At 45.9% G+C, this 25644-nt stretch overlaps 1 protein-coding gene across 1 annotated transcript in view; it reads right to left on the bottom strand.

The window, feature by feature from the left end:
- Positions 1-25226, bottom strand: part of YJEFN3 (YjeF N-terminal domain containing 3) — a 411568-nt gene extending 386342 nt beyond the window's left edge. The window contains exon 1 of the mRNA XM_075315464.1: positions 25099-25226. Coding sequence (XP_075171579.1) covers positions 25099-25154 — 56 coding nt within the window. The 5' untranslated portion in view covers positions 25155-25226. The remainder of the gene's footprint in view (positions 1-25098) is intronic.
- Positions 25227-25644: the final 418 nt, after the last annotated feature.

Genomic DNA, 25644 nt, shown 5'->3' with positions numbered 1-25644 from the left:
CTCAACTCCCAGACCTAATGCCAGTTTCTGGAAGACAACTTCTTCAAGCAGTGGTACAGGAAAAAGTTGGCATCGTTCAAGAAAAACATGATTTTCATGCAAGACAATGCTCCATCACATGCATCCAACTACTTCACAGCGTGGCTGGCCAGTAAAGGTCTAAAAGATGAAAAAATAATGACATGGCCCCCTTGTTCACCTGATCTGAACCCCATAGAGAAGCTGTGGTCCCTCATAAAATTTGAGATGTACAGGGAGGGAAAACAGTACACCTCTCGGAACAGTGTCTGGGAGGCTGTGGTGGCTGCTGCACGCAATGTTGATTGTAAACAGATCAAGCAACTGACAGAATCTATAGATGGTAGGCTGATGAGTGTCATCATAAAGAAAGGTGGCTATATTGGTCACTAATTTTTTTGGGTTTTGTTTTTGCATGTCAGAAATGTTTATTTCTAAATTTTGTGCAGTTATATTGGTTTCCCTGGTGAAAATAAACAAGTGAGATGGGAATATATTTGGGTTTTTTTTAAGTTGCCTAATAATTCTGCACAGTAATAGTTACCTGCACAAACAGATATCCTCCTAAGATAGCCAAATCTAAAAAAAAACCACTCGAACTTCCAAAAATATTAAGCTTTGATATTTATGAGTCTTATGGGCTGATTGAGAACATAGTTGTTGATCAATAATAAAAAAATCCTCTAAAATACAACTTGCGTAATAATTCTGCACACGGTGTATTTCATCACCATTATTGCATAGTTGCATTGTTAGTAGTGAGTCTATTACATGATCTATTTAGGTGATTGAGCCTTCAGTATTCTATCATCGTAGGGTGACCAATCAAAAAAGGTCAACTCATTTCAGATGATGTAATCCGAATTAGGCCAGGGTCACATGAGTGTGTGAATCGGATGAGTGCAATATGAGAAAATCTCACATTGCACTTGAACTAAATTTTTTTCAATTAGGCAGAGCAGATCTGTGTTTTTTTTTCTCATGCCTAATCAATATGAGAGAAAAATTGCAGCATGCTGCGATTGGCAGGGTATCTCGGCTCACTCATACCTATACAAGTCTATGGGTGTGTATGAAACATAGGACTGCACTTGGATGACATCCGAGTGCAGTCTGATAAACACAGAGGCAGGCAATGGAGAAAAAGGAGAAATGTATCTCTCCATCTTCTCTGCATCTGTGATCAGATTCTCACATGCAAGACAGTCGGAGCACAGCAGAATGACTCTCGGCTCACGCTTGCAGCAGTTGAGATGAGTGTTATTAGCATATCCCATCTGATGCTCTCACATCGGATGCTATACGCTTGTCTGACCCCAGCCTTAGGCGGGCTTTGCACGTTGCGACATCGCAAGCTGATGCTGCGATGTCGCACGCGATAGTCCCCGCCCCCGTCGCAGGTACAATATCTTGTGAAAGCTGGCGTAGCGAAAATTATCGCTACGCCGGCTTCACATGCACTGACCTGCCCTGCGACCATCGCTCTGGCCGGCGACCCGCCTCCTTATTAAGGGGGCGGGTCGTGCGGCGTCACTGCGACGTCACACGGCAGTCGGCCAATAGGAGCGGAGGGGCGGAGATGAGCAGGATGTAAACATCCCGCCCACCTCCTTCCTTCCGCATATCCTACGGAAGCCGCGGTGACGCCGGTAGGAGATGTTCCTCGCTCCTGCGACTTCACACACAGCGATGTGTGCTGCCGCAGGAGCGAGGAACAACATCGGACCGTCGCGTCAGCGTAATTATGGATTACGCCGACGCTGCACCGATGATACGATTACGACGCTTTTGCGCTCGTTAATCGTATCATCTAGGCTTTACACACTACGATGTCGCATGCGATGCCGGAAGTGCGTCACTTTCAATTTGACCCCACCGACATCGCACCTGCGATGTCTTAGTGTGCAAAGCCCGCCTTACAGTTGCATCACCTACTTTTATAAATGCTCTCTGTGTAAGGTATGCAGTTTTAGGATTGCCTAACTTAGTTTCTTAGCATAGTGACATGTTTTCAAATATGTCTCATTCATGCATTAACATAGCAGATAGTTTTTACTACATATGTGGAGAAGTCACTTTTGTGTCACAAAGGCGAAAATTGACTACCAGGATAAGGAAAGCCCTCAACCTTAATTTTGGCTAAAGAATAGGAGATCAGGGCAAGAGTTGGTCTTCACACATATTCTGCAATAGATGTGCAACACATCTTACCCAGTGGGTGCATGAGAAGAGGCAATCTATCCCTTTTGCAGTCCCAATGATCTGGAGAGAGCCAACCGAATTGCTATTTCTGCATGGTGCCCCTGTTTGGAAAGGAGTTTCTAGGAATAAGAGATGGACTTCACAGTATCCAAAAATTCAATGTGCAATATGACCAGTACCACATACAGAAGAACTGCTGGTTCAAAAAATACCAGAAACATTTTCAGTTGAGTCAAGTGAGGAAGAAGAGGGCGCTTGGTTTCATGAAGCGTCTTCCTCTCACGACCCAGACTTTCAATCAGCAACCTCAAGTGAACCTGAGCTCTTAGGTTCCAGGCTACAACCATGGAATCTCCTAGAGGGTGATGTTCGGATTTTTTTTTAGCAATCGTGATAAAGATTTTGTCCAATACTGCTTCATAGAGGGAGATATTGTTACACACAATAACATCAACAGTTTCATGGAAGCTTTGAAGATAATTCATAATCCAGAGGGATGGAGGTTCTTTATTGATCTGTCTAAACCAGGGCTGTCCAGCTCAAATACACAGAAGGCCAAAGTTAAAAACTTGGACCAAGTTGTGGGACCACTAAGTCATGGGCCTTACATAGTCCTCCATACAGAATAATGGGCCTCCCATAGTCCGCCATACAGAATAATGGGTCTCACTTAGTCCTCCATACAGATTAACGGGCCCCAAATAGTTCTCTATACAAAATAATGTGCCCAACATAGTCCTGCATAGCGAATTAGGGGCCCCACATAGTCCTCTATACAGATTAATGGGCCCCAAATAGTCATCCATACAGAATAATGGGCCCCACATAGTCTTCCATACAGAATAATGGGTACCATATATCCCTCCATACAGAATAATGTGCTCCACATAGCCATCCATACAGAATAATGGGCCCCACATAGTCTTCCATACAGAATAATGGGTGCCATATATCCCTCCATACAGAATAATGAGCTCCACAGAGTCCTCCATACAGAATAATGTACCCCACATAGCCCTCCATACAGAATAATGTACCCCACATAGCCCTCCATACAGAATAATGGGCCCCACATAGTCCTCCAAACAGAATAATAGGCCCCACATAGCCCTTCATACAGAATAATATGCTCCACAGGGTGCTCCAAACAGAATATTGTTCGCCTGGCATAGCAGGCCAAATAAAATTAGCCTGCTGGCCAGATTTTGCCCACATGGCACAGTTTGACATATGTGGTCTAAAACTAGCCTAAAAGCTGTCTTGCAAAATGGTAACGCGGTACCTTCAATTTCAGTTGGTTATGCAGTCCACATGAAACAAATCAATGACAACATGAAATAGCTGTTGAGATACCTGAAGTATAACCAAAATTTGTGTCCCCTCTGTTGTGACCAGGGGTAGAATGATCGCAGTCACAGGGATCGCGACCAGGACCCTGCACTGCAATACAAGCTGCCAGCTGAACAGTGGCTAGTAACTGACATCAACATTCTCGTGACTGAGGGCGGTGCATGACAGTGATGTCATGGTTGCTATAGCACGAACATTGATCTCAGCTGCCTGCCACTGCACACTGATTACAGAGGAGGATGTCATGCAATGTAGGAGCTCGGGAGGGTGAGTACAATGTGTTTTTTTTTCTTGTCTACAAGACAAAGTAGAAACATATATAACAGGATTGGGGACATAATATACCAGGAAAGGCCTAGGATGGGGACATATACCATGAGAGGAACATATAAACCAGCATGGGGACATATATACCAGGAGGGGCTCAGAATGGGGAGATGTACACCAGGATGGGGGCATATATATCAGCATGGGAGACAGATATACCAGGATGGGGACATATAAATCAGGATGGGAACATATATACCAGGAATGGCCCAGGAAGGAGACATATATACCAGGATTGGCCCAGAATACAGACCTATATACCAAGAGTGACTCAGGAAGGGGACATACTGTATGTACCAGGAGGCAGACATAGCATGATGACTTATATACCAGGAGGGGTACATATAAACCAAGATGGGGACATATATACCAGGAGGGGCCCAGGACTAAGACATATATACCAGGAGTGGCCCAGGATGAGAACATGTGTACCAGGAGGAGCCTAGGATGGCGACATATATACCAAGATGGGGACATGTATACCAGTATGGGAACATGTATACCAGGAAGGATCCTAGGATGAGGACATATGACATATATATAACAGAAAGGGGCTCAGAATAAGGACAGAATAAGGACATACATACCAGGATGGGGCATATATACCAGGAAGGGGCCTAGGATAAGGGCATGTATAGGTGGATGGGGATATATCTACCAGGAAGGAGCCCATCCATATATATATATATATAAATATATATATATATATATATATACCAGGATGTGGACATATATACATGACAGGGCTTAGGATGAGGACATATATACCAGGAAGGAAATATCTTTACAAGGATGGGGGACATCTATACCAGGAAAGGACCCAGGATAATGACAAGTATACCAGGATAGGGACATACTGTATATACCAAGATGGGGCCCAGAGTAAGGACATGTATAGCAGGATGGGGACATATATACCAGGATGGGACCAAGTATAGGGAACATATTTACCAGGATGGGAGACATATTTACCAGTATGGGAACATATATACTAGGATTGGGGACATATTTACCAGGATGGGGGGTTCATATATACCAGGAATGGGGACATATTTTCCAAGATTGACCCAGGATGGGGGACATATATACCAGGATAGGGGACATTTTTACCAGGACAGGGCCCAGGATAGGGCACAGTAGAAAGGATGGGGGGCATTACTACATAATGGGGGGGGGGGGAGAGCAACTCGTTTGTCTTTATAAGGTTTAGAAAGCGACAAGTGTACCACCCCACGCTCGGCTGCAGTCAAGCCGCTCGGATCCGGGCTCGTTGGTGGGTAGCTCGAGCGCCTCTGGACCCAGGGTCACTTCGCTCTGAAAGGATGCTGGCGCTACGTACGGGGAGTGGTAGGTAGGTGTACGGCCGGAGCCGTGTTTGAGTTCGTGACGCCACCCACGGGATGTGGTGAAGGTGTAGACACCACCGCTGCAGTTACCTGGCACCCGGGGGAGATGGTTATGCAGCATGATGTTAACCCCTCCGTGGGCAGGGATGATGGCCCCGGGACCCGTTGGGGAGAGCTGGGTGGTGCAGGGCGGTGCGCGGCCGGATGGCACTGTTGTACTCACTGTTATTGACACAAACAAGTCTCTGGTAAACAAAGTTGATGGTGGTCGGTGCCCACAGCCGGCTGCGTCTGGTCCCCCACCCGGTTCTTTGCCTTTTTCCTGTACTGTGTAATGTATGTGTAGACTGCCTGCGCTTCAGCGACAGGAGTCCGCTCCCTGGCTGTATGTACGTCGGAGGAGCCCGTTTGCCCGCAGACGCTGGATCGTGGGATCTCTCTGCCTGTGCGGTGGCTTTCTATCCCCCTCGATGGGCTGTTGTCTTCAGTCGGGACTTGGGTGGGAAAGGACCTATAGTCCAGACCACAATCAGTAAATTAACTCAGTCCAGTGGATTCTGGACCTCGTTTCAAGGTCTGAGTACCCCCCTGTGTACTCCGGTTTCCAGTCGGTTCCCCGGGTCAGTACCGGTAGGCCACTACCCTGTCCTGGTCCACCATGGTTCCACCGAGAGGTCTTCCTGGCTCCCGCAGGCTAGGCCACCGTCTACCTCCTAGCCAAGGTGTGCGGGCTACGACCCTCACACCTGTCAGTCTCCTCCACTCCTCACTCCACTGACACTGCTCTGACTGCTTTGTCTTGACTACTCAACTTGACTGCCTTGCACTTCCTGCTTCAGGCCCTCTGAACTCCTCGGTGGGCATGCCAACTGCCTGGCTCCGCCCCCCTGGTGTATTCATTAAGCTCTGAGGGAGGTGACTAGGTTTTATGTGGTTTGCTGGTGTTACCTTGTGTGGGACTGGTGTTGTGCGGGGGCGCTATCTGTGACTACCTGACTAGTCCAGGGCGTCACACAAGGGTTCATACATCTGATCAACATGTGCGGGGGAGGAGGGGGGGGGTTGGGCAGGTCAAATATTGCACCAGGGCCGATCGAACTCTAGTTACGCCACTGGTGGTGGCTTAAAAGTGCTTGCCCTCTTACTTGGTCTCCAGGGTGGATACACAAGGTATTTTTACTTTCTGTGTGAGTGGGATAGTCATGTGTGATGCCCTGGGCTATCAGGTCGTCACAGGGTGTTGTGCAATCTTCTGCACAGTGTCCACCTTCCTTGGTTGCGGATCCTGGTCCTTTGGTGTTGCTAACAGCTTAGCCAATCAAAATCCTAGGAACACTTCCCACATTAACCTACCAGACATACCATTGCGGGCCTGAAGGGAATAGGGCCGCCCACATGGGGGGTTGGTGAGGGGAGAATGAGGAAAGTGACAGTTGAGCAAAAGTTGAGCAAAGGAGAGTAGTGAGGTGAAGTGACTCTCTGAGATGGAGAGGTAACGGAGGAGAACTCCTGTGTACTAGGTGGCAGACGTCGGTCTGGGCCTGGTAGGAGCTGGCACCCGGTCGCAGGGGGCAGTGTAAAGGGGCACGGACTGCCGAGGAGGGCAGCCGGCGGCATTGAGCTATCACTGGGCAGGGGCCAGGGCACGACAGGGTACGTGGACGCCAGGTCGGAAAGTAGCTTCACACGTTCCGGTAATTTACCCTACAGGGGTGAAGACTTCAAGTGTCATCCCCAACCCGCTCCAAAATCGGGGTAGTAGTGCACCAATGGGCTAGGACTTTGCCACTACAGTCCAAAGAAATCCTACGCGTGAACCCTGAGAGCAAGCTTACTGCGTTAGCCATACGGGTGAGCGGGACCCGAAGAGTTTTATATCCACGGGTCCAACAAAGACGAAGGTTCCAAGGGCAGGGCCACAGGCTAATAGCAACACCAAGGGCACGGATCCAAGCATGCTCCCCACAAGCTGCATTGGTGCCCAGAATTCTGGTTTACAAGCTGTCGGTGCAGTTATTCCAGAACTGAGTGAGTACATTGAAAACCCCTGGTCCTATCCCCAACGGCACCCAAATACCATCCCAGCATCAACGGGCCCCGGGACAAGAGCCCCCTACCCACGGAGGGGTTAAACATCAGGCTGCCACAGCATCATCACCGGGCTCCCCAACGGCAGCGGTAGTCCCTCACATTACCACGCATTGTGGGTGGCGTCACGAACTTTCCAAAAAAACCTGTACATATTCCCCCCCTCTCTTTTAATCGAGTGGCCGCGCGACCCCCGGGTCCGGAGACCCCTCGAGCCACCGCGGATCCGGATCCGAGCAGCAGCAGCGGCCCGGTTGCTGGCACGGGGGCGGTACACATGCAGGAGAATATCACTACAGGACAAGAGGCTGACCTCTCCGACATTCAATTTAGCCAGGGAGTAAAAATCTCCTGCATCCAGCACTTGCTGACCCACATACAGTATGATTTTGTTAACACCACAAGCAGAGTGAGGGATTTCACTATTATATTTCGGCTATGGAGAAAAGAAATCAAGGAAAATGGGATCCACCAATGCTTGCAGATTACTGTTCGACAATTGAAAGAGATGATCCAATACAGGAATACAAAAGACAAGTAGAAAAGTGATCACTGAAATAGGACCAAATTTTGTAGTGTAATTTCTATAACAGTTTATAATTCGCAATAGTGTTAAGACATGTTTAGTTATTTGAATTGTTGCTAAGTTTCCTCTACATAAATATCAGAATATCGGATTCACAATGACCTATGCTCAAGAGTAATCTATTAGGTGCCATAAATTTTAGATTCAATCTACATGAGCTTTCTGGTAGTGGCAAAAAGTTTCCATGCCTTCATAAAAACTCCATATGTCAGGGTTTACAACTTTTTGATGCCATAATTTGAGGCATAATAAACTTCTCCCATATTGTCATGCGAATAAAGCATAACAATTAGTAGCCGCTAAGCCGCTAATGATGGACGAGTATGCTCGCCACTGCTTGTTACTCGATCGAGCATGGAGTTTCTCCGATGTGACTCGAGTACTGAGTATAGTTGAAGTCAATGGAAAACTCAGGCCTTTTCAAACTAAGATACTTGAGGCTCGATCGAGTAGCAAGCTGTTACGAGCGTGCTTGTACATCACTAGTAGCTGCTAATAGGCATAACTAGCCCCTTCCTAGCAAATATATTGTCACATATACCACATACTCTTCTAATTCAGTTGCGTAACTGTTGTACCCCTAAATAAATATAGTTCTAAAACTCTATAAGGTCAGGTACCACTCCATCAGGGTGATGTGAGTAACCACCTGAATGTTCCATAGATTTTATTTTATCTTCTACACATGGAAACTTCTTGTAGATTGTGCTCAATGAGAGATCTGATTGTGCCAACTTGAAGCAGTGTCCCATTTAGAGCGAGAATACGGGCAATTAGCTGTATTATGTTTATTTATAGCCATAATAACACCATGGAGAGGGCCAGGGCACAGGGTGAAAGAGTGTGTTCTCTTTAAAGCAGACAAAAGCATTTCATCCTTTTTGCATATTTGATATTGCCAACCTGATTCTATTCATATACGCACAATGAAAAGATTTAGTAGTGATACTAATTTCACCTGATTTTTCATTTTCTAATCTGTGTATGTTGCAAGAATGAAATAAACAACAAGCTGCTGTTGGCAGATCTTCTACTATCTATTTTGTACTATGAATACATAATGATTTTCCACTGAGGATAAACTATGGCTCTGACTAGCTTATTAAAGGGAACCTGTCACCAGATTTGGCCCCTATAACCTGCGACCACCACCATTGAGCTCTTATGTACAGCATTCTAATATACTGTATATAAGACCCAGGCAGCTGTGTAGAACGTACAAATTCCTTTAAAATACTAACCTAAGGGGTTAAGGGGTGGGGTGGTGCAGACTGGTCAGATGGGTGTCTCCGTTCTCTGGTATCGGTGCCTCCTCTTTCGGTCATCTTTGTCCTCCTTCTTCTGAAGCCTGGGTGCATGACGCGTCCTACATCATCCACACTAGCCGGCATTGAGGTCCTGCGCAGGCGCACTTTGATCTGCCCTGAGCAGAGCAAATCAAAGTATTGTAGTGTGCCTGCGCAAGAGCTCAATCGCGGCTAGTGGGGACACTCGCAGCCCTTTCCATATTCCATATTCACCGGGATTGGAGGGACCTCACCAGAAAGGACTCACAGTGGGAACACCGGCGGTGACCTCGAATTGCTCGGGATCGGGTGGAGCCCATCATGGCGGTAACCGGCATCTCCCAGGTAAACCACGACTGTGAGTAAAGAAAACCTTGAACCCGCAGAGACTGTGTCCACCTGTCCTTGCTGGTGCCCCGCGCTCCGACGCCCGCCATGACTACTCCCCACATCTTCCTCCCCGGGGCCCGCTCCACCTGTGGGGAGCAGAAACATCTTAGCTGCTTTAACCATCCGCTCCGGAGGACAGAGACAGCAGCGGCGGCTGTTCCCTGGCCGTGTACCGCAGGTAGCGTCACGTATCCAAACTTCCACCATCATCATCCTCCCCCACCTCCTTTATTGTACACCTCGGGGCCATGAAACTGGGCAAAAGGGCCACCCGTGACATCCCCAGACCCGACATCACCAGGCCCGGCATCGAGTAATTTAACCCTTGCCCCGTGGGTGCTACAGAAACACAGGCACCACTCCTGTATTTATTACCTACTCCTGGTTTTGTGAGTTTTTTACCTCAGTATTTCTAAGGGAAAACCAGGAGTGGGACAGTCAGAGGAAAAGTATAATAGAAACACGGGCACCACTGCTGTATTTATTACCCACTCCTGGTTTTGACTTACAAATACTGATGTGAAATACTGACCAAAATACTTAAAATGTGAGCCTTAGCAAAAGGAGGAAATTTATCAGCCAATTTGAACCAGTTTTTAGTGTTTGCTCAAGAAAAATTGTGAAGCATTTGCCTCTGCCAAAATGGAAACTTTTTAGTTTAAAGCTCTTAATTGTCTCTTGTTTTATGTAAAAAAGAAAAAAAAATAATTGTCCTAAAAAGTGAACATTTGCTTAATGCACTGAGACTCAAGTAAACTATTAAAAGATTTTTCACACTTTTCATGTAGATACATTTTTGACGGGTATCCTTTAATTACAACAGATCAGCATAATTACTTATTATTTGTTCAATGGCTGGCATTACAAAGAATGTCCTAAACCATTGATGGCTAACCTATGACACATGTGTCAGTGGTGACATGCCGAGCCATTTTTGCTGACACGAGTGGCAGGGCCAGGTGGCCGCATCTAAGCCGCATCAGCCGGTAATTTAACTAGAACTGCATGTCCGGCTAAACTGTTCCGAAATGACCGGCCGGGGGGGGGTCGCACATACAGTTCTAGTTAAATCACCAGCAGATGCGGCCGCCAATAATTTGTGTTTTGTACCTTTAATCAGGGTCCTCAGTGAGACCTGCTTACGTACCACGCAGTATGTAATACGCCTCTCTCTAACCCAGGGGTCTCAAACACGCGGCCTGCAGAGCCCCTGAGCTTCTTGCGTCCCGTAGGACCCTTGACGATCATGGCCCTATGCGAGGCGCCGCAGCCATCTGGACTTTCCTTCAAATTTTTTATTTCCCCCGCCGCACACATGTCTAGGGATCCTACAGATTTTCTTGTTCGGTAAGGCTTTCCACAAGGATTTGTGATCAAGTTATGGCTAGTGACAGAAAAAGAGAGCAGACTCTAATACAGACAACCTCGGAAGCATTAGGGGAGTAAGGTGGGATGACCATGGCCATTTCATCAATAGTTTGTAAATGGTTTCTAGCTTCAGGGTGTTTAGAAGGCATCTATATGTAGAGGAGCATATCTTCGACCATTTTATGTCTGATGAAGTACAGTCTAGAATAGACTCCCATTGGGAGGCAGAGGTAAGATGTCACCTAGAATGAATAAAAATTATATGGGAATAAATAAAAGGGATAATGCCAGGTGGATTGGGGTTTTGATAGTAAATGAAGTAACAGAAATTAAAGCAAAGAAGTGACAAAATGCTTGAGTTGCAAATAAAGAATTTGTCTTTGGTGCAAGTTGTTCTTTTCTTGCATATTGGGGAAGGGCTTGAGTCTGCTAGGATGGAGTAGATGGTCAATTTTTTAGAAACCTTTGAACACTTGAGGAGAGATTTTTTTCTGATGGAAAATGAAATTGGGGCGCCCCTGAGTATATCAGGGTGCCACAGGGTACTGCAACCCTTACCAAGGGTGCAGGATCTACCCTCCCTGGTTCCAGGTTCTTAAAAACTGGTGTCACTAACATCAGCGCAAATCCCAATCACACCTCACACCATGACCTGTCAGACACACCAGTGGGTTGGATAAGAGGAATAAGGTCACCCACCTAGGGGTCAGGCAGACTGATGGGAGGGAAGTTCCAGTCAGTTCAGGGGAGTGAGGAGTTGAGTGAGAGCCCTCAAAGAGTGAGGAGCTGGAGTAGTAGCTCCCGGGGAGCTAGACCAAGGTTGGGTCGCAGATGGTGGTCCGGGACCAGAGGAGTCGGGGACCGGTGGCAGTGACATTGTGAGGGTGAGACGGACATAGTCTAGGAGGACTGTTGGCATCAGAAACCCAAAAGAACTGACCGGTACTGGACACGACGGGGTACAGGACCCTAGGTCAGGAGCAAGTTCATCCGTCCTGATAATTAACCTGGGAGAGTCTTTTTATGAACTTCCCTAGGAGCTCAGAGATTGAAGGTGAAAGCACACCGCGAGGATAGGGCTTTCCAGTAACGCGGCCCACTAAAATCCCAAGTGCCAGCCATCAAGAGCACAGCTACACTACAAATATAGTGAGCGGGGTCCCAACAGCTTCATGCCAAGGGGCCACACAGAAAACTAACTTGTGCACGGAGGCGGCTCCGGAATACCCAGTGACACCGGTGGGAGCGGACACCTAGACGGGCCCCCCTGTGGATTATTTTAAAGAAGATAAGGTGCACAGCAATGTATACATGAATGATTCTGAAGGGTGCTCCCACATGAATGAAGGGGCACTAATTCAAAGAAGGGAAAGACACTACATGTAAAGGGCAGCACACCTAGTACATAGATTAAAGGGAATTTTATTAGAATTCAAAAATGTTTAAAAACATTTAAAAACGTATCCATACCAGGATATCTCTAAACCCCACACATTATACACAATTTCAAAACACATGTGGTAGTTATGTACCCATGTACCTGGGTCAGTATACCACAACTATATATATCAAAGCAGGAGCTTAGGCTACCATGTTAAACAAAAGCACAAACTGTAGTTAGTGCAATAATGACAAAGCATCTAAGTATGCATATAATGTATCCCTGATTAAATAACAAGGGATTATACAACATGAAACTACACACTACACCTTGAGCAAAAGTAGTAACAATTCAAAGATAACCCATATGTATATAGAACCAGCTCCAAGTGGGGGGTTTACCCCACGCGTATCGCCAACAGGCTTCGTCAGGGATAAAGCAAGTGCAGAATTCACACAAAAGTCTACCTTATATATCTGAAAACTGAGGCCGTTTTCACCTGTTTGTTTGGGGTGTTGCTCGGTCCAGACCAGCTGAGGCTCGTAGTGCTCCATGTGTGTGCAGCGTCAGCCATGGATCACATGGTCCATAGCTAACACTGCGCAGGCGTTAAGAGCTGGGGAGGTAATTCCCATCGACACTGAATCATTAATGCGCATGCACAGTAGACATAGCGTTGATTGTTGTTATGGAGATTGGGGCTGGCACAAGGACCGCCCCATCGTCATTAATATACGTGCGCTGCGAGCAATTGGTAAAGCTGGTGTAGGGTGTTTACCATAGGGATGGGCGCTAGCATAAAGACTGCCCCACAGTGCACATGTGGGCGCTTAAGGGGGCACCATGAAGACAATAAAGACAATAACATAATGTACACAGGCGTGCCGATCGTACATGCGCGGGAAGCGCACAATACATACAGCATAAAGTGTCATCATAGGAGGAAGCTGACACAGGAGCCTCCTGGCTATAGTCAAAGCATGTACGTAGGGGCACATAAGACAGCATGAATGTTGTCATGGATAGCACAAAGTCCACCCTACAATGGGCGCGCAAGCGCTGTAGGGGATTCCAAACATAACATAAAAGTGCATGGGCGCGCCAACCGCGCATGCGCGACGGAAACAGCTAAATAGTGTGCAGCAATTGTCAGGAGAGCCAGAAAGTGCTCAATCTAGAATTCTGAATAGAGAAGGATTATCATGAAGCATGCAACGTCCCAAATCCATGCCCAATTCCATGTGGAGTATGTACAGAAATAAGGAAAGCAGCATACCACATAACACGGATTGACCCATGAAACAGTATATGCAACCATACGTACCAATTTATAGATCATTAACAGACAAGACAATTGGTGCATATGTATATCAATCACAATACAACACAATCAATTATTAGGAGAGTGGTTGTTGGGGTATTTTATGCGTGGTATATGTCGGACATACCTCCCAAGAACTACAGTCATATAAAAAAGTTTGGGCACCCCTATTAATGTTAACCTTTTTTCTTTACAACAATTTGGGTTTTTGCAACAGCTATTTCAGTTTCATATATCGAATAACTGATGGACTGAGTAATATTTCTGGATTGAAATGAGGTTTATTGTACTAACATAAAATGTGCAATCCGCATTTAAACAAAATTTGACCGGTGCAAAAGTATGGGCACCTCAACATAAAAGTGACATTAATATTTTGTAGATCCTCCTTTTTCAAAAATATCAGCCTCTAGTCGCTTCCTGTAGCTTTTAATGAGTTCCTGGATCCTGGATGAAGGTATATTTGACCATTCCTGTTTACAAAACAATTCCAGTTCAGTTAAGTTTGATGGTCGCCGAGCATGGACAGCACGCTTCAAATCATCCCACAGATTTTCAATGATATTCAGGTCTGGGGACTGGGATAGCCATTCCAGAACATTGTAATTGTTCCTCTGCATGAATGCCTGAGTAGATTTGGAGCGGTGTTTTGGATCATTGTCTTGCTGAAATATCCATCCCCTGCGTAACTTCAACTTCGTCACTGATTCTTGCACATTATTGTCAAGAATCTGCTGATACTGAGTTGAATCCATGCGACCCTCAACTTTAACAAGATTCCCGGTGCCGACATTGGCCACACAGCCCCAAAGCATGATGGAACCTCCACCAAATTTTACTGTGGGTAGCAAGTGCTTTTCTTGGAATGCCATATTTTTTTGCCTCCATGCATAACGCCTTTTTGTATGACCAAACAACTCAATCTTTGTTTCATCAGTCCACAGGACCTTCTTCCAAAATATAACTGGCTTGTCCAAATATGCTTTTGCATACCTCAGGCGACTCTGTTTGTGGTGTGCTTGCAGAAACGGCTTCTTTCGCATCACTCTCTCATACAGCTTCTCCTTGTGCAAAGTGCGCTGTATTGTTGACCGATGCACATTGACACTATCTGCAGCAAGATGATGCTGCAGGTCTTTGGAGGTGGTCTGTAGATTGTCCTTGACTGTTCTCACCATTCTTCTTCTCTGCCTTTCTGATATTTTTCTTGGCCTGCCACTTCTGGGCTTAACAAGAAATGTACCTGTGTTCTTTCATTTCCTTACTATGTTCCTCACAGTGGAAACTGACAGTTTAAATCTCTGAGACAACTATTTGTATCCTTCCCCTGAACAACTATGTTGAATAATCTTTGTTTTCAGATCATTTGAGAGTTGTTTTGAGGAGCCCATGATGCCACTCATCATAGGAGATTCAAATAGGAGAACAACTTGCAAGTGGCCACCTTAAATACCTTTTCTCATGATTGGATACACCTGCCTATGAGGTTGAAAGCTCAATCAGGTTACAAAACCAATTTAGTGGTTTAGTAAGTCAGTAAAAAGTAGTTAGGAGTGTTCTAATCAAGAAATTGATAAGGGTGCCCATACTTTTGCACCGGTCAAATTTTTTTAAATGCGGATTGCACATTTTCTGTTAGTACAATAAACCACATTTCAATCCAGAAATATAACTGAGTCCCTCAGTTATTAGATATATGAAACTGAAATAGCTGTTGCAAAAACCCAAATTGTTGTAAAGAAAAAAGGTTAACATTAATAGGGGTGCCCAAACTTTTTCATATGACTGTAAGTAAGAGGATACAGAAGCATGTCTCCACCATTAATCTAGCGACTTCAGACCAAAAAAAGGGTAAGCCCCTCAAGCCTATAGCAACCCATTTTCTTAACCATCATAAAGCCAACCCTAGGGGGGATACGAGTATTGGGCTTGCAGAAGTTTAAGGGCAATGGAAGGGGAGGTTCATGCCATAAATGGTTACTCCAAACAGAATCCAAATGGATCTTTAATATGAACTCTGTTGTACCATATGGTCTAATGAGGAACTTCTTTTTACCGGCTTCTTAGGTTAATTGATGAATTGTACATCTGAACATCCTCACCTTAATCTCAAATGAAGATATGAGTACAAGATAAGACTTATGGACCTGCATATGGCTGGCTTGATTTGCGATATGGACACACCCGTAATAGGAAAACTGGACAACTATTGCTGGATAGTATATCGAAAATCCACTTCTATGGAACTTGGGATCCTAAGTGGATGATGTTTGCAAGATCTTACATCAGGATTCCATCTCATATACCGCAATTGGAAATTTGACCTTCCTAATATTTCATTTTTATGATTGGAGGTTGTTGGTGTAGTTGGGAATACGATTTATTATATCCTGGGTTGAAGACCTATGTTTCTATGAGTCTAATTAGGAAGCCTTGATAATATGGCTCCCCTTTATGTATATATTATATAGGTGAGGCTATGTCATTAATTCCTGGCTGTGATAGACAAAACAGTATTATAAATGAAATTTCTGATCATGCGCAGAGTGTGTCTGAAACTGACAACGTGCACCCGGAAAAGGCTGCGGGAATGGTAAGTGCGCACGCACGGGATTCTGAAGGAGCAGACGGTGGACGTCGCTAATGTGAATCCATGGTATCACGCGCACAGGGGCGCAATACCATGGAAAGTATGCAAACCCACACAGGGCAATGCGACGCCCATGGGGCAATGAGTTCTGCTGTTTACATAGGAAATATGTAAGTAATAAAACGATTTTTATTACTTTTATATTACACAATTTTACAACACAGGGATGGGTAGGGAGGTGTAATTAGGGCACACATGCGTCTGCTGATAGGTCAGAATGCATATTCTACATGACAGGTTCCATTTTTAAGCCTGGAGATGCATGTTTAATAAATATTAGGTGTAGGGTTATATAAAAAAGATACACCTTGTTGTGGCTGGTGGGCTGTTCATGATTTGGCTAATTTGTGTTCTAAGTACAATATTTGCTAACATCTTAATGGTCTACAGAGGGTTGCTGTATTCACGTGTGTGTGTGTGTGCATCTGCGTGTGTGCGGTCACTCGGCTGAGCTTGGTAGAGGATGGGCATTATATTTCCAGTTTTCCCAGTGCTTGACTTGTAACCATGGCAAGTAGCCCCTTTGTCCTCTATATAACTCATTCCTGCTTGTAATATAATGTTTTCTATCTTGCCCAAACAGCATTAAACATTCACTGGCAATGTTCACAATGAATAAATAAAAAAATATATATATTACTTCAAGAAAGTATGTGGATGCCCGTATGGACAATTTTAGGTGTAATAATTTAACATTTACCTTTGATAGTTAATTCATTTTTACTGTCAAAGAAGAACAACTCGGAAGAAACAGACAGATCCAACTTGGCATTGTAGCTCCTGTATTATGACAGAGTCTAATACGTGACTAAACTTTGGTGCATATTTAAACTTTCCAAAACCATTGTAATCAACTTTTTGTAGTAGTGCTTTATAATTTTTCTTGGCATTGGGCTAACATTTACATTATGAAATTTTCTCATATACCGTATTTTTTGGACTATAAGATGCAATATAAGCACTATAAGACTATAAAACTTTTGGGGAAAGTGTGGGGTGCGTCTTATAGTCTGATGGCTGCAGTGAAGGGGGGTGCAGTGGTGGTGGAGCGGGTCATCGGCGGCATGAGCAGACTGTAGCAGCGCCTACCGTGACCACGTGGGCCCGCTCATTTCATATGCACTGCATCCTTACATCGATCATCTCTCAGCGCTGGTGGGCGGGATGATGGGCGAGGGATGCGCGCATAATTAGCAGCCGGCCCGCATGATCATCCCTGGCAACTACAGCCTGGAGTGATAATGTGTGGCTATATTCACTGCCCCCTGCATATCATCATCAGCGCGGGGGGCAGTGAATAAGTATACTCCCCGACCACCAATCCCTGCAGCATCGCGATGTCCTCCTGTCTGACGGCCCGCTGATGTGTGTGGAGAGCAGTGAGCACAGCGATGACATCATCGCTGTGTGCATGGCTCCACACAGGTCAGCGGTGCTGCAGCTGACAAAGACAGGAAGACGAGCGATGCTGCGTGGAGTGAGGAAAGGTGAGTATAAACGTTCATTTTTTGTGTCCCACAGGATACGAGCCATATACATCAGGATGGGGTTATATAGCAGGATTGGGGCACATATCAGGATGGGGGCACATATCAGGATGGGGGTATATACCTGGATGGGGGTATTTATCAGGATGGGGGTATTTATCAGGATGGGTTATTTATCAGTATGGGGTATATAGCAGGATTGGGGCACATACCAGGATGGGTGTATTTATCTGGATGGGGTACTTATCAGGATGGGGGTTTATAGCAGGAGTGGGGCACATATCAGGATGTGGACATATACCTGGATGGGGGCATATACGGTACCTGAATGTGGGCACATACCAGGATGAGGGACATATATACAAGGATGGGGATCATATACAAGGCAGGAGGATCATTACCAGGATGGGGTACCTTAGTAGAGAATTTGGGGACATTACCCCCATAACAGTGTCAGCAGCAGATTCTTGCCCCATAACAGTGTGTCATGACCACATTTTTTGCTTAAAATGTCATTTTCCAATTATCCTCTCCTAAAACCAGGGTGCGTCTTATGGTCCAAAATATACGGTCAGCTTGCTGCTGAAGTTTTTATACATAGAAAAGTCAACAAACATATGAAATATGTGAAACAAGTTGAACATTATGCATGTTTTAGCTATTTGGCTTATTGATTATATTATTTTACAGCAATAACATTCAAGTTCTAATTATTAGTAGGCTCCATATACATACTAGTCAAATAAATAGGAATATACCCACATACAATCTAGCTGCCATATTCTTCGTAGCTGTTAGGACCAGATGTGCCATAACCGCCTGTGAATATGCAGTTGTAGCCTTTTACACACAAGTGAGTGATAGCACATAAAAGACAAACCCGGTGCATTCATCTAATTGTTTACTCTGTTGTTACTAGTATGCCTTTGTAAGGGGTGGGCAGACCCCTTACAAGGAAGCACAGGTTTTCTCTGAAGTGGTTAATGCTGTCCCCATAGAAACTGTACAGGAGGGAGGAGGAGCCGGCAGCTTAGGGGGAAAGGAAGTGTGTGCTGAAGGCAGTTGTGTCCGGGACGGGAGAGAAGAAACAGCCAGGGGCAGAGTGTGGAGCTGAGTAGGCAGAAAGAAAGAAAGAAAGAAGGGAGCTGGAAGAACAGGGAAGCCGGAGAGAAAAGGAGCGGGCGGAACCTCATAGTGCGAAGCAGTCCCGGTGTGGGTCCGGGCTATGGGTAGCCATAAGTGGGAGCCAGGTGAAGTAGAGTAGCCGGGCACATCCCCACTGGAGGAGACGTCAGGGCAGGCTTTCCCCAGCTAAGAAAAGAACGTGAAGTCATCTGTAACTGCCGGTTTTTGGAAAGAGTTGTGAAATAAAGAATGTCTTTTATTTGCATCGAACCATGTCTGGAGAGTGTTTATACGTCGGACGACATCTGCACCACCACACTCTGCCCCACCAAGACATCTCCCGTCCCGATAGTGACGGCGGAGCCAGGGGTAAGCCTGACAGAAGGGGCCACGACTACAAGCCCAGAGGCGCCCCTGGCACCCCGTTACATGTGGCGTAGTCGGCAGGATCCGGATCATATGCAAGGGGTCCCGCTCCAAGAAGAAGGAGATCAAGTGATGCCGAGGACACTGGATCTAGATTATTGGAAAAGAGTCCCGATCCCATGGTGGGAAGAGGAAGAAGTGCCTAAGGCGTTGGACCGGGCACAAGATGGCGGCAAGATGGCCGTTGTCTGTGAAGACACAGAAAGCGCGTGCAGAATTGGCGCCAAAAGAAGAGCCTGGGGCTGGACGGTGCCGAAAAAGAAGTTCGGAGTACTCCGCCCAAAGAGGGGAGGTGCCGGTCCCAGGGCACGAAGGAAGATATGTGAAGTGGGCGGTGTTCCAGAGAAAAAGAAGAACCGCCGCGTAGGGGTCTACCTGATGTGTGAGACTGGGGGTGGAGTATACCCAAGAGCGGGAAAAGTAAGCCCGCCTCCACTTCCTCCAGCATCTCCACTGACCCCGACGCCATTACCAGAAACGCTGACTCCGAGCAAGATGGAGACTCCAGGAAGACAGCAAGCTGTGGTAGCCGCACTAGTAGCGACTAGCCTGGGCAGAGGACGCCTGAAGCAGACTGCGGCTGCGGAAGGACCCACCCTTAACCTACCGGCTGTGCCAGGAGGACCGGAGCGGCCCACTACACAAGAGGCCGCACAGTGGCAACAGGAAATCGAGTGGGAGGAATGCCAATACCGGCGGCGGTCGCAGCAAAGACCGGTGCTAGCTGAACTCTCCCACCCGAGACGTTGGAGCAACCCACCAACTATGAGCCCTTCCGGAGGCTGCGCCGGTTGCCCGGACAGTCCCTGTCGGAGTACGTGCAGGCCCAACAAGCCGAATGGCAACGTGCATATCATCCGGAGTGACTTTTCAAGACCGGAAGATGGCGGGCCTGTTTTTGTTCAACACCGGCGTTGTTTTGAGCTGGAAGAAGGTGTGTTGTTTGTAACTGTTCAAGTTGCTGAGCCCGGAAGAGAGCCTGATGCTGGACTGAGCCAGGGGCTCCCTCCGCGTCGTTAAGAAGATTTTTGCCGAGTTGTGTTCCTGCCAGCTAACGTCTAAGACCGGGAGTGCTGCAAAAGCCTCCGGGCAGAAACTCCACTAAGACCGGGAGTGCCTGCCGACGGCCTCCGGGCACGACTAAGACCGGGAGCTTCCGGGAGGAACTCCGGGCGCTGGACTGGTGTGCCCTTGCGGGTGCCCTCAGGTGAACATGTTCGCAGTTTCATTAAAATGACTTTGTTTAGTTTTAAAATGTGATTTTAGATTTGTGCCTTGCCGGGAGGCTTAGGCTTAAAGAGGGGAGGTAAGTAAGGGGTGGGCAGACCCCTTACAAGGAAGCACAGGTTTTCTCTGAAGTGGTTAATGCTGTCCCCATAGAAACTGTACAGGAGGGAGGAGGAGCCGGCAGCTTAGGGGGAAAGGAAGTGTGTGCTGAAGGCAGGTGTGTCCGGGACGGGAGAGAAGAAACAGCCAGGGGCAGAGTGTGGAGCTGAGTGGGCAGAAAGAAAGAAAGAAAGAAGGGAGCTGGAAGAACAGGGAAGCCGGAGAGAAAAGGAGCGGGCGGAACCTCATAGTGCGAAGCAGTCCCGGTGTGGGTCTGGGCTATGGGTAGCCATAAGTGGGAGCCAGGTGAAGTAGAGTAGCCGGGCACATCCCCACTGGAGGAGACGTCAGGGCAGGCTTTCCCCAGCTAAGAAAAGAACGTGAAGTCATCTGTAACTGCCGGTTTTTGGAAAGAGTTGTGAAATAAAGAATGTCTTTTATTTGCATCGAACCATGCCTGGAGAGTGTTTATACGTCGGACGACATCTGCACCACCACACTCTGCCCCACCAAGACATCTCCCGTCCCGATAGTGACGGCGGAGCCAGGGGTAAGCCTGACAGAAGGGGCCACGACTACAAGCCCAGAGGCGCCCCTGGCACCCCGTTACACCTTTACCAGAGTTTAGAGGAGCTTTCACCAATTTTTTCACTTTTAACTGGACACACAGTGTAATAGTGGCTGTAGAGCAGGATAAAACATTTTGCTTTCCAGTTGTAGAGATATTAACAATTGAAGTATCTTGCATCTTATAAGTTAATGTTCTTTATGTCCAAGTAGGCGTTATCAGAGTTTTCTCTTTGGGCCTATACTTCTTCCTGTATTACGGTGACCGGCAGCAACACTTATGCGGGCGTCACACGAGACGGCATCGTTTGATATATCGTAGCGTGTGACAGCTACGAGCGACGGTGAACGAGCAAAAATACTCACCTTATCGTTGCTCGTTGACACGTCACTCATTTTCAAAAAGTAGTTTCTTCGTCTCAGCGCCGGTTGTTCATCGTACCCAGGGTAGCACACATCGCTCCGTGTGACACCCCGGAAACGACAAATACAGCTTACCTGCATCCCGCCGGGTATGCGGAAGGAAGGAGGTGGGCGGGATGTTTATGTCCCACTCATCTCCGCCCCTCCGCTTCTATTGGCCGGCTACTATGTGACGTCGCTGTGACGCCGAACGTCCCGCCCCCTTCAGGAAGTGGATGTTCACCGCCCACAGCGACGTCGCTCAGCAGGTAAGTGCGCGTGACGGGGGTTTAACGACTTTGTGCGCCACGGGCAACTAATTGCTCGTGACGCACAAACGACTGGGGCGGGTGCGATCGCTTGTGCGATCGCATGATAGATCGTCTTGTGTGACTCCCACATAAGGGTGCAGCCCACAATCAGTGTTTGCAGCGTTTTGGATGCAGCATGCTTCAGCTGCGTCCAAAACACTGCGTTGTACAGCACAAGCAGAGTGGATGGGATTTCTAGAAATCCCGTGCCCACTGTGCTTGTTTTTTCCACAGCAAACACTGGCCTGCAGTACGTCTTTCCAGACCGCAGCATGTCAATTGTTTGCTGTGTATTCACATGCGCAATCCGTAGGGAAAACACAAGCGAGAGACCGCAGCGCACTGAACCCTGATCGTGGCTACAAGCAGCTGTGGTCTCCTGCGTTCTCCTGTGGAGGAGACTCGCGGCCCCGCAGGTCAGGACCTACTGCATCCAGGACGCAGTGAGTCCTGATAGTGGGCACATACTCTAAGGAGAAAAACAAACCAGCCCCAAACTAGCTTACAGCAGGCTTTTTCCTATGTGAGACATATAATGACAGACAGTCTCCTCATAGTACACTCTGCTCTACTGTACTGCCATGTCACATACATTGACTGCCAGAAGGTAGATGCTCAAAGGTGTCAGTAATTCCATTCAGGTCTGCTGTGCTTACAGCAAATTGTAATCCTTCTGTCGTAAGATCAGGTTGTCTATCATATGTCTCACAAAGAAACACCCTGTTCTGCTATGGTGGTGTCACAGTCATCTTCCTTTGAATTAGGCTCTGAGGCTCTTATTACCATCTGAGACTCTACACATTAAATGTGGGGTTTTTTTGCTTAAAGTCAGTTTTTTTGCTAGCAGCAAGTTCATTATCCCTGATTAGGTGTTTTCACTGATGACCACTCGTAACCTGGATAAATACACTCTGCTCCCAGCAGAGGGTGCCGGTCATTCAGATTTCATTCTGGAGGGGGAAGGAGGTGTTTGCTGCTGTTGCTGCTATCATCTTCTGTTGCTTGGTGTGGAAGTAACCTTGCAGTTTTGTTACTTTCTCCTTACCCCATTTACCTCCTGGGCACCTTTTTTAGTACCCCTCATGTTTGTTTTTGTGTGCATGAGTTTTGTTGTCCCCCCTGTCTGTGCTGTTTGTCGGTGGGTTTTTGTGAAAGCTGTCCTGGCCCAACCTTTGGGTGTGTGTGGAGGGTGTTACATCAGAGTACATCTTGGACAGGAGATAGGGTCACACTGGGGGCCCAGACCTCACTACCATTGAGTGTACCTCTGTGTTGAAAGCCAGCTCAGGGTGCTATCTAGTCTAGGGGACAGCTTAGGGGTCCCTATCTAGTCACATTCCACTCACCACTGTGACAAGTGGAGTCATGTTCTACTTTCTCCTGATTGTTGCTGCCTCCTTATGATTGGTCAGACTCATGTAGTGGGAAGAAACACACGCCCCCAGTGAAAACTATCTAATAATGCTCACTTGCATTTAACAAAAGTTAACTTACTAAGTGCCAAATACTTTGTTAATATCTCTGCGACGGAAAGACAAAATAAAAAAAGTTTTATTCTGCTCCTTTAGTTTTATTACATCGTATATGTCAAGTTCAACGTGAAAATTTTGGTGAAACGTCTTCTTTAATAGTTTTGACTCTAGAATAAATTACTTATTTGTGATCCCTTTCTACATAAAGAATTAAAAATCAAGAACTATATTTGACTGTATATAGCAATAAGCATTCTCTCCCTTTTCATATGGTAATATGAATAATAAATAATTAAAGACAATGTAAATATTCTATACTGTTTATCATAGAAAGCGTAACCAATATTTATTGCCTCACTATGGATACCAAGGATATAAATCCCTCTTCTGTGCGCTGTATGAAGTTGGAAAAATGAAAGACTTTACAATTTTATGTGTATATCCCATAGAACGAGATCTAGGTCTTGAATTATTAACAGAAAAATAGATATTTACAAATGACTGATATGTAGAGAGCTAGATAAGATTTCTTGTCTATGGGTATTTAAGTGACAGAAGTATTATTGTGCTCTACACTTGTTAAATGGAAGTAAGAGGATATTGTAATGTAGAACATTTATCAAACAATTTTTGAGATGCTTCTAACAAATTTTGTTTTTCGAAGATAGAATGGTATGGGCACCCCTTGCCAGTTGTTACGGTATACAGTATATAACAAAGTAGAATGATATTCTATATATCCAGCCTAGAAATAACACATGCCAATGTAAAACAGGTCATGGTATTAGTAGTTATCTAGTATTCAGATAGTTTAAAGAATATGTCACACACAATGTTCAAACTAATGAAACTTATATATCAACCTAACCCCTATCCCAATAACAGTTTTGGCACGTTTTGTACCCATAGCTGATAAGGAGCAAGAAACCGTCAAGTAATTATGTACTGTATATAATGGTAGCACTCACTCTCTTTTATTATGTATTTCGTTTTTATCTAGTGATACCTGATGAAGACATTGTCTTGCCGAAACGTGTTGTATCAGCTTTTAATAAAAAGTGACCCTCATCATCATTATCCCCCTGTTTGGATCCTCTTCCTGCAAACACTACAATAATGGTAGAACAAATATCATTCCCTATTAGTTTTTGACGTAATTAAGCATGACATATATACTCAAATTTACGTTTTAGACAAAACCTTTAAAAAAAAACCTGTTTCCCATTTAGGAACCCCTGTAAGGAGTCACAGCTGAGTAGAGAGAAAGCAGACGAATAATTTCCCAAACCTAACAGCATGGGCTCTCAAGTGCACAGCTCGAATATTCCTCTCCAAGACACTTGTAGAGTTATTGTCTTATTGTTCATTTCACTATGACAGCTCAAAGTGAGGATGACACTTAAGGCTGTCATTCCCAGACGCAGAAAAACATTATTCTACACAACCCATTGGAGGTATTGTTTTCAGCAACGTTTAACCATTTCAGCGACATAAGCATACAGAACTCAGCACAATATACACAATTATTTGCGGATGATTGAAAAACCGTTTCTGAAAGCTGCACATTGGCTTCTGGAAACCCACACCCTATGAATTAGCTCTTTGCAGCTGATTCTCTCCAAATTCAGGCACAAAGGTTGTTACAGACGGCAGCTGATCATTGCCTTACCTTACATACTTTAAAGGTTCCTGTCCATCCTTATTTTTGAACCCTGAGTTGCTCATTTTCCTGGATTGTAGCTACGTAAATGTGAGTGTTTTTCTTGGCGTCTAGATGCACACAGCTGAGTGTCTCTGTGTGGCTGTGGGTAGAGATACAGGGAGACAAACTAGCCAGTGAGCGGCTCGAATCACAGTCTGAATTCCTCCGGATTGGATCCCACACAAAGGTACCCAACGCACAAGATCATTTAACCCTTCAGAAGGAATATAGCCATTACATATCAACATAAGCACATGGAAATAAATGCTTTCATGATTCTTTTCATTGTAATTGTAAAACAGAAAGAAAAATATGGTGTTTCATCTGTTCTACTCTACCACTCATGAAAGTTAAAGCGCAGTAGAACCTATTATGGGAAGGTAAATCAGTGGTCAGAATGCTGAGTTGTGTATAACTCCCCCCACACAGCTTTCTGTGTACACTGCACATTCTCAGCAAACTGCGGGACTGGTCTTCATGGGTGACCTAGTCCTCTAGTGATAATCTCCTGCT

The sequence above is a fragment of the Anomaloglossus baeobatrachus genome, chromosome 1, assembly GCF_048569485.1.
Source record: "Anomaloglossus baeobatrachus isolate aAnoBae1 chromosome 1, aAnoBae1.hap1, whole genome shotgun sequence".
Lineage (NCBI taxonomy): Eukaryota > Metazoa > Chordata > Amphibia > Anura > Aromobatidae > Anomaloglossus > Anomaloglossus baeobatrachus.
Note: the sequence above shows the minus strand (reverse complement) of the source record. Positions and strands in the feature narration are given on the sequence as shown.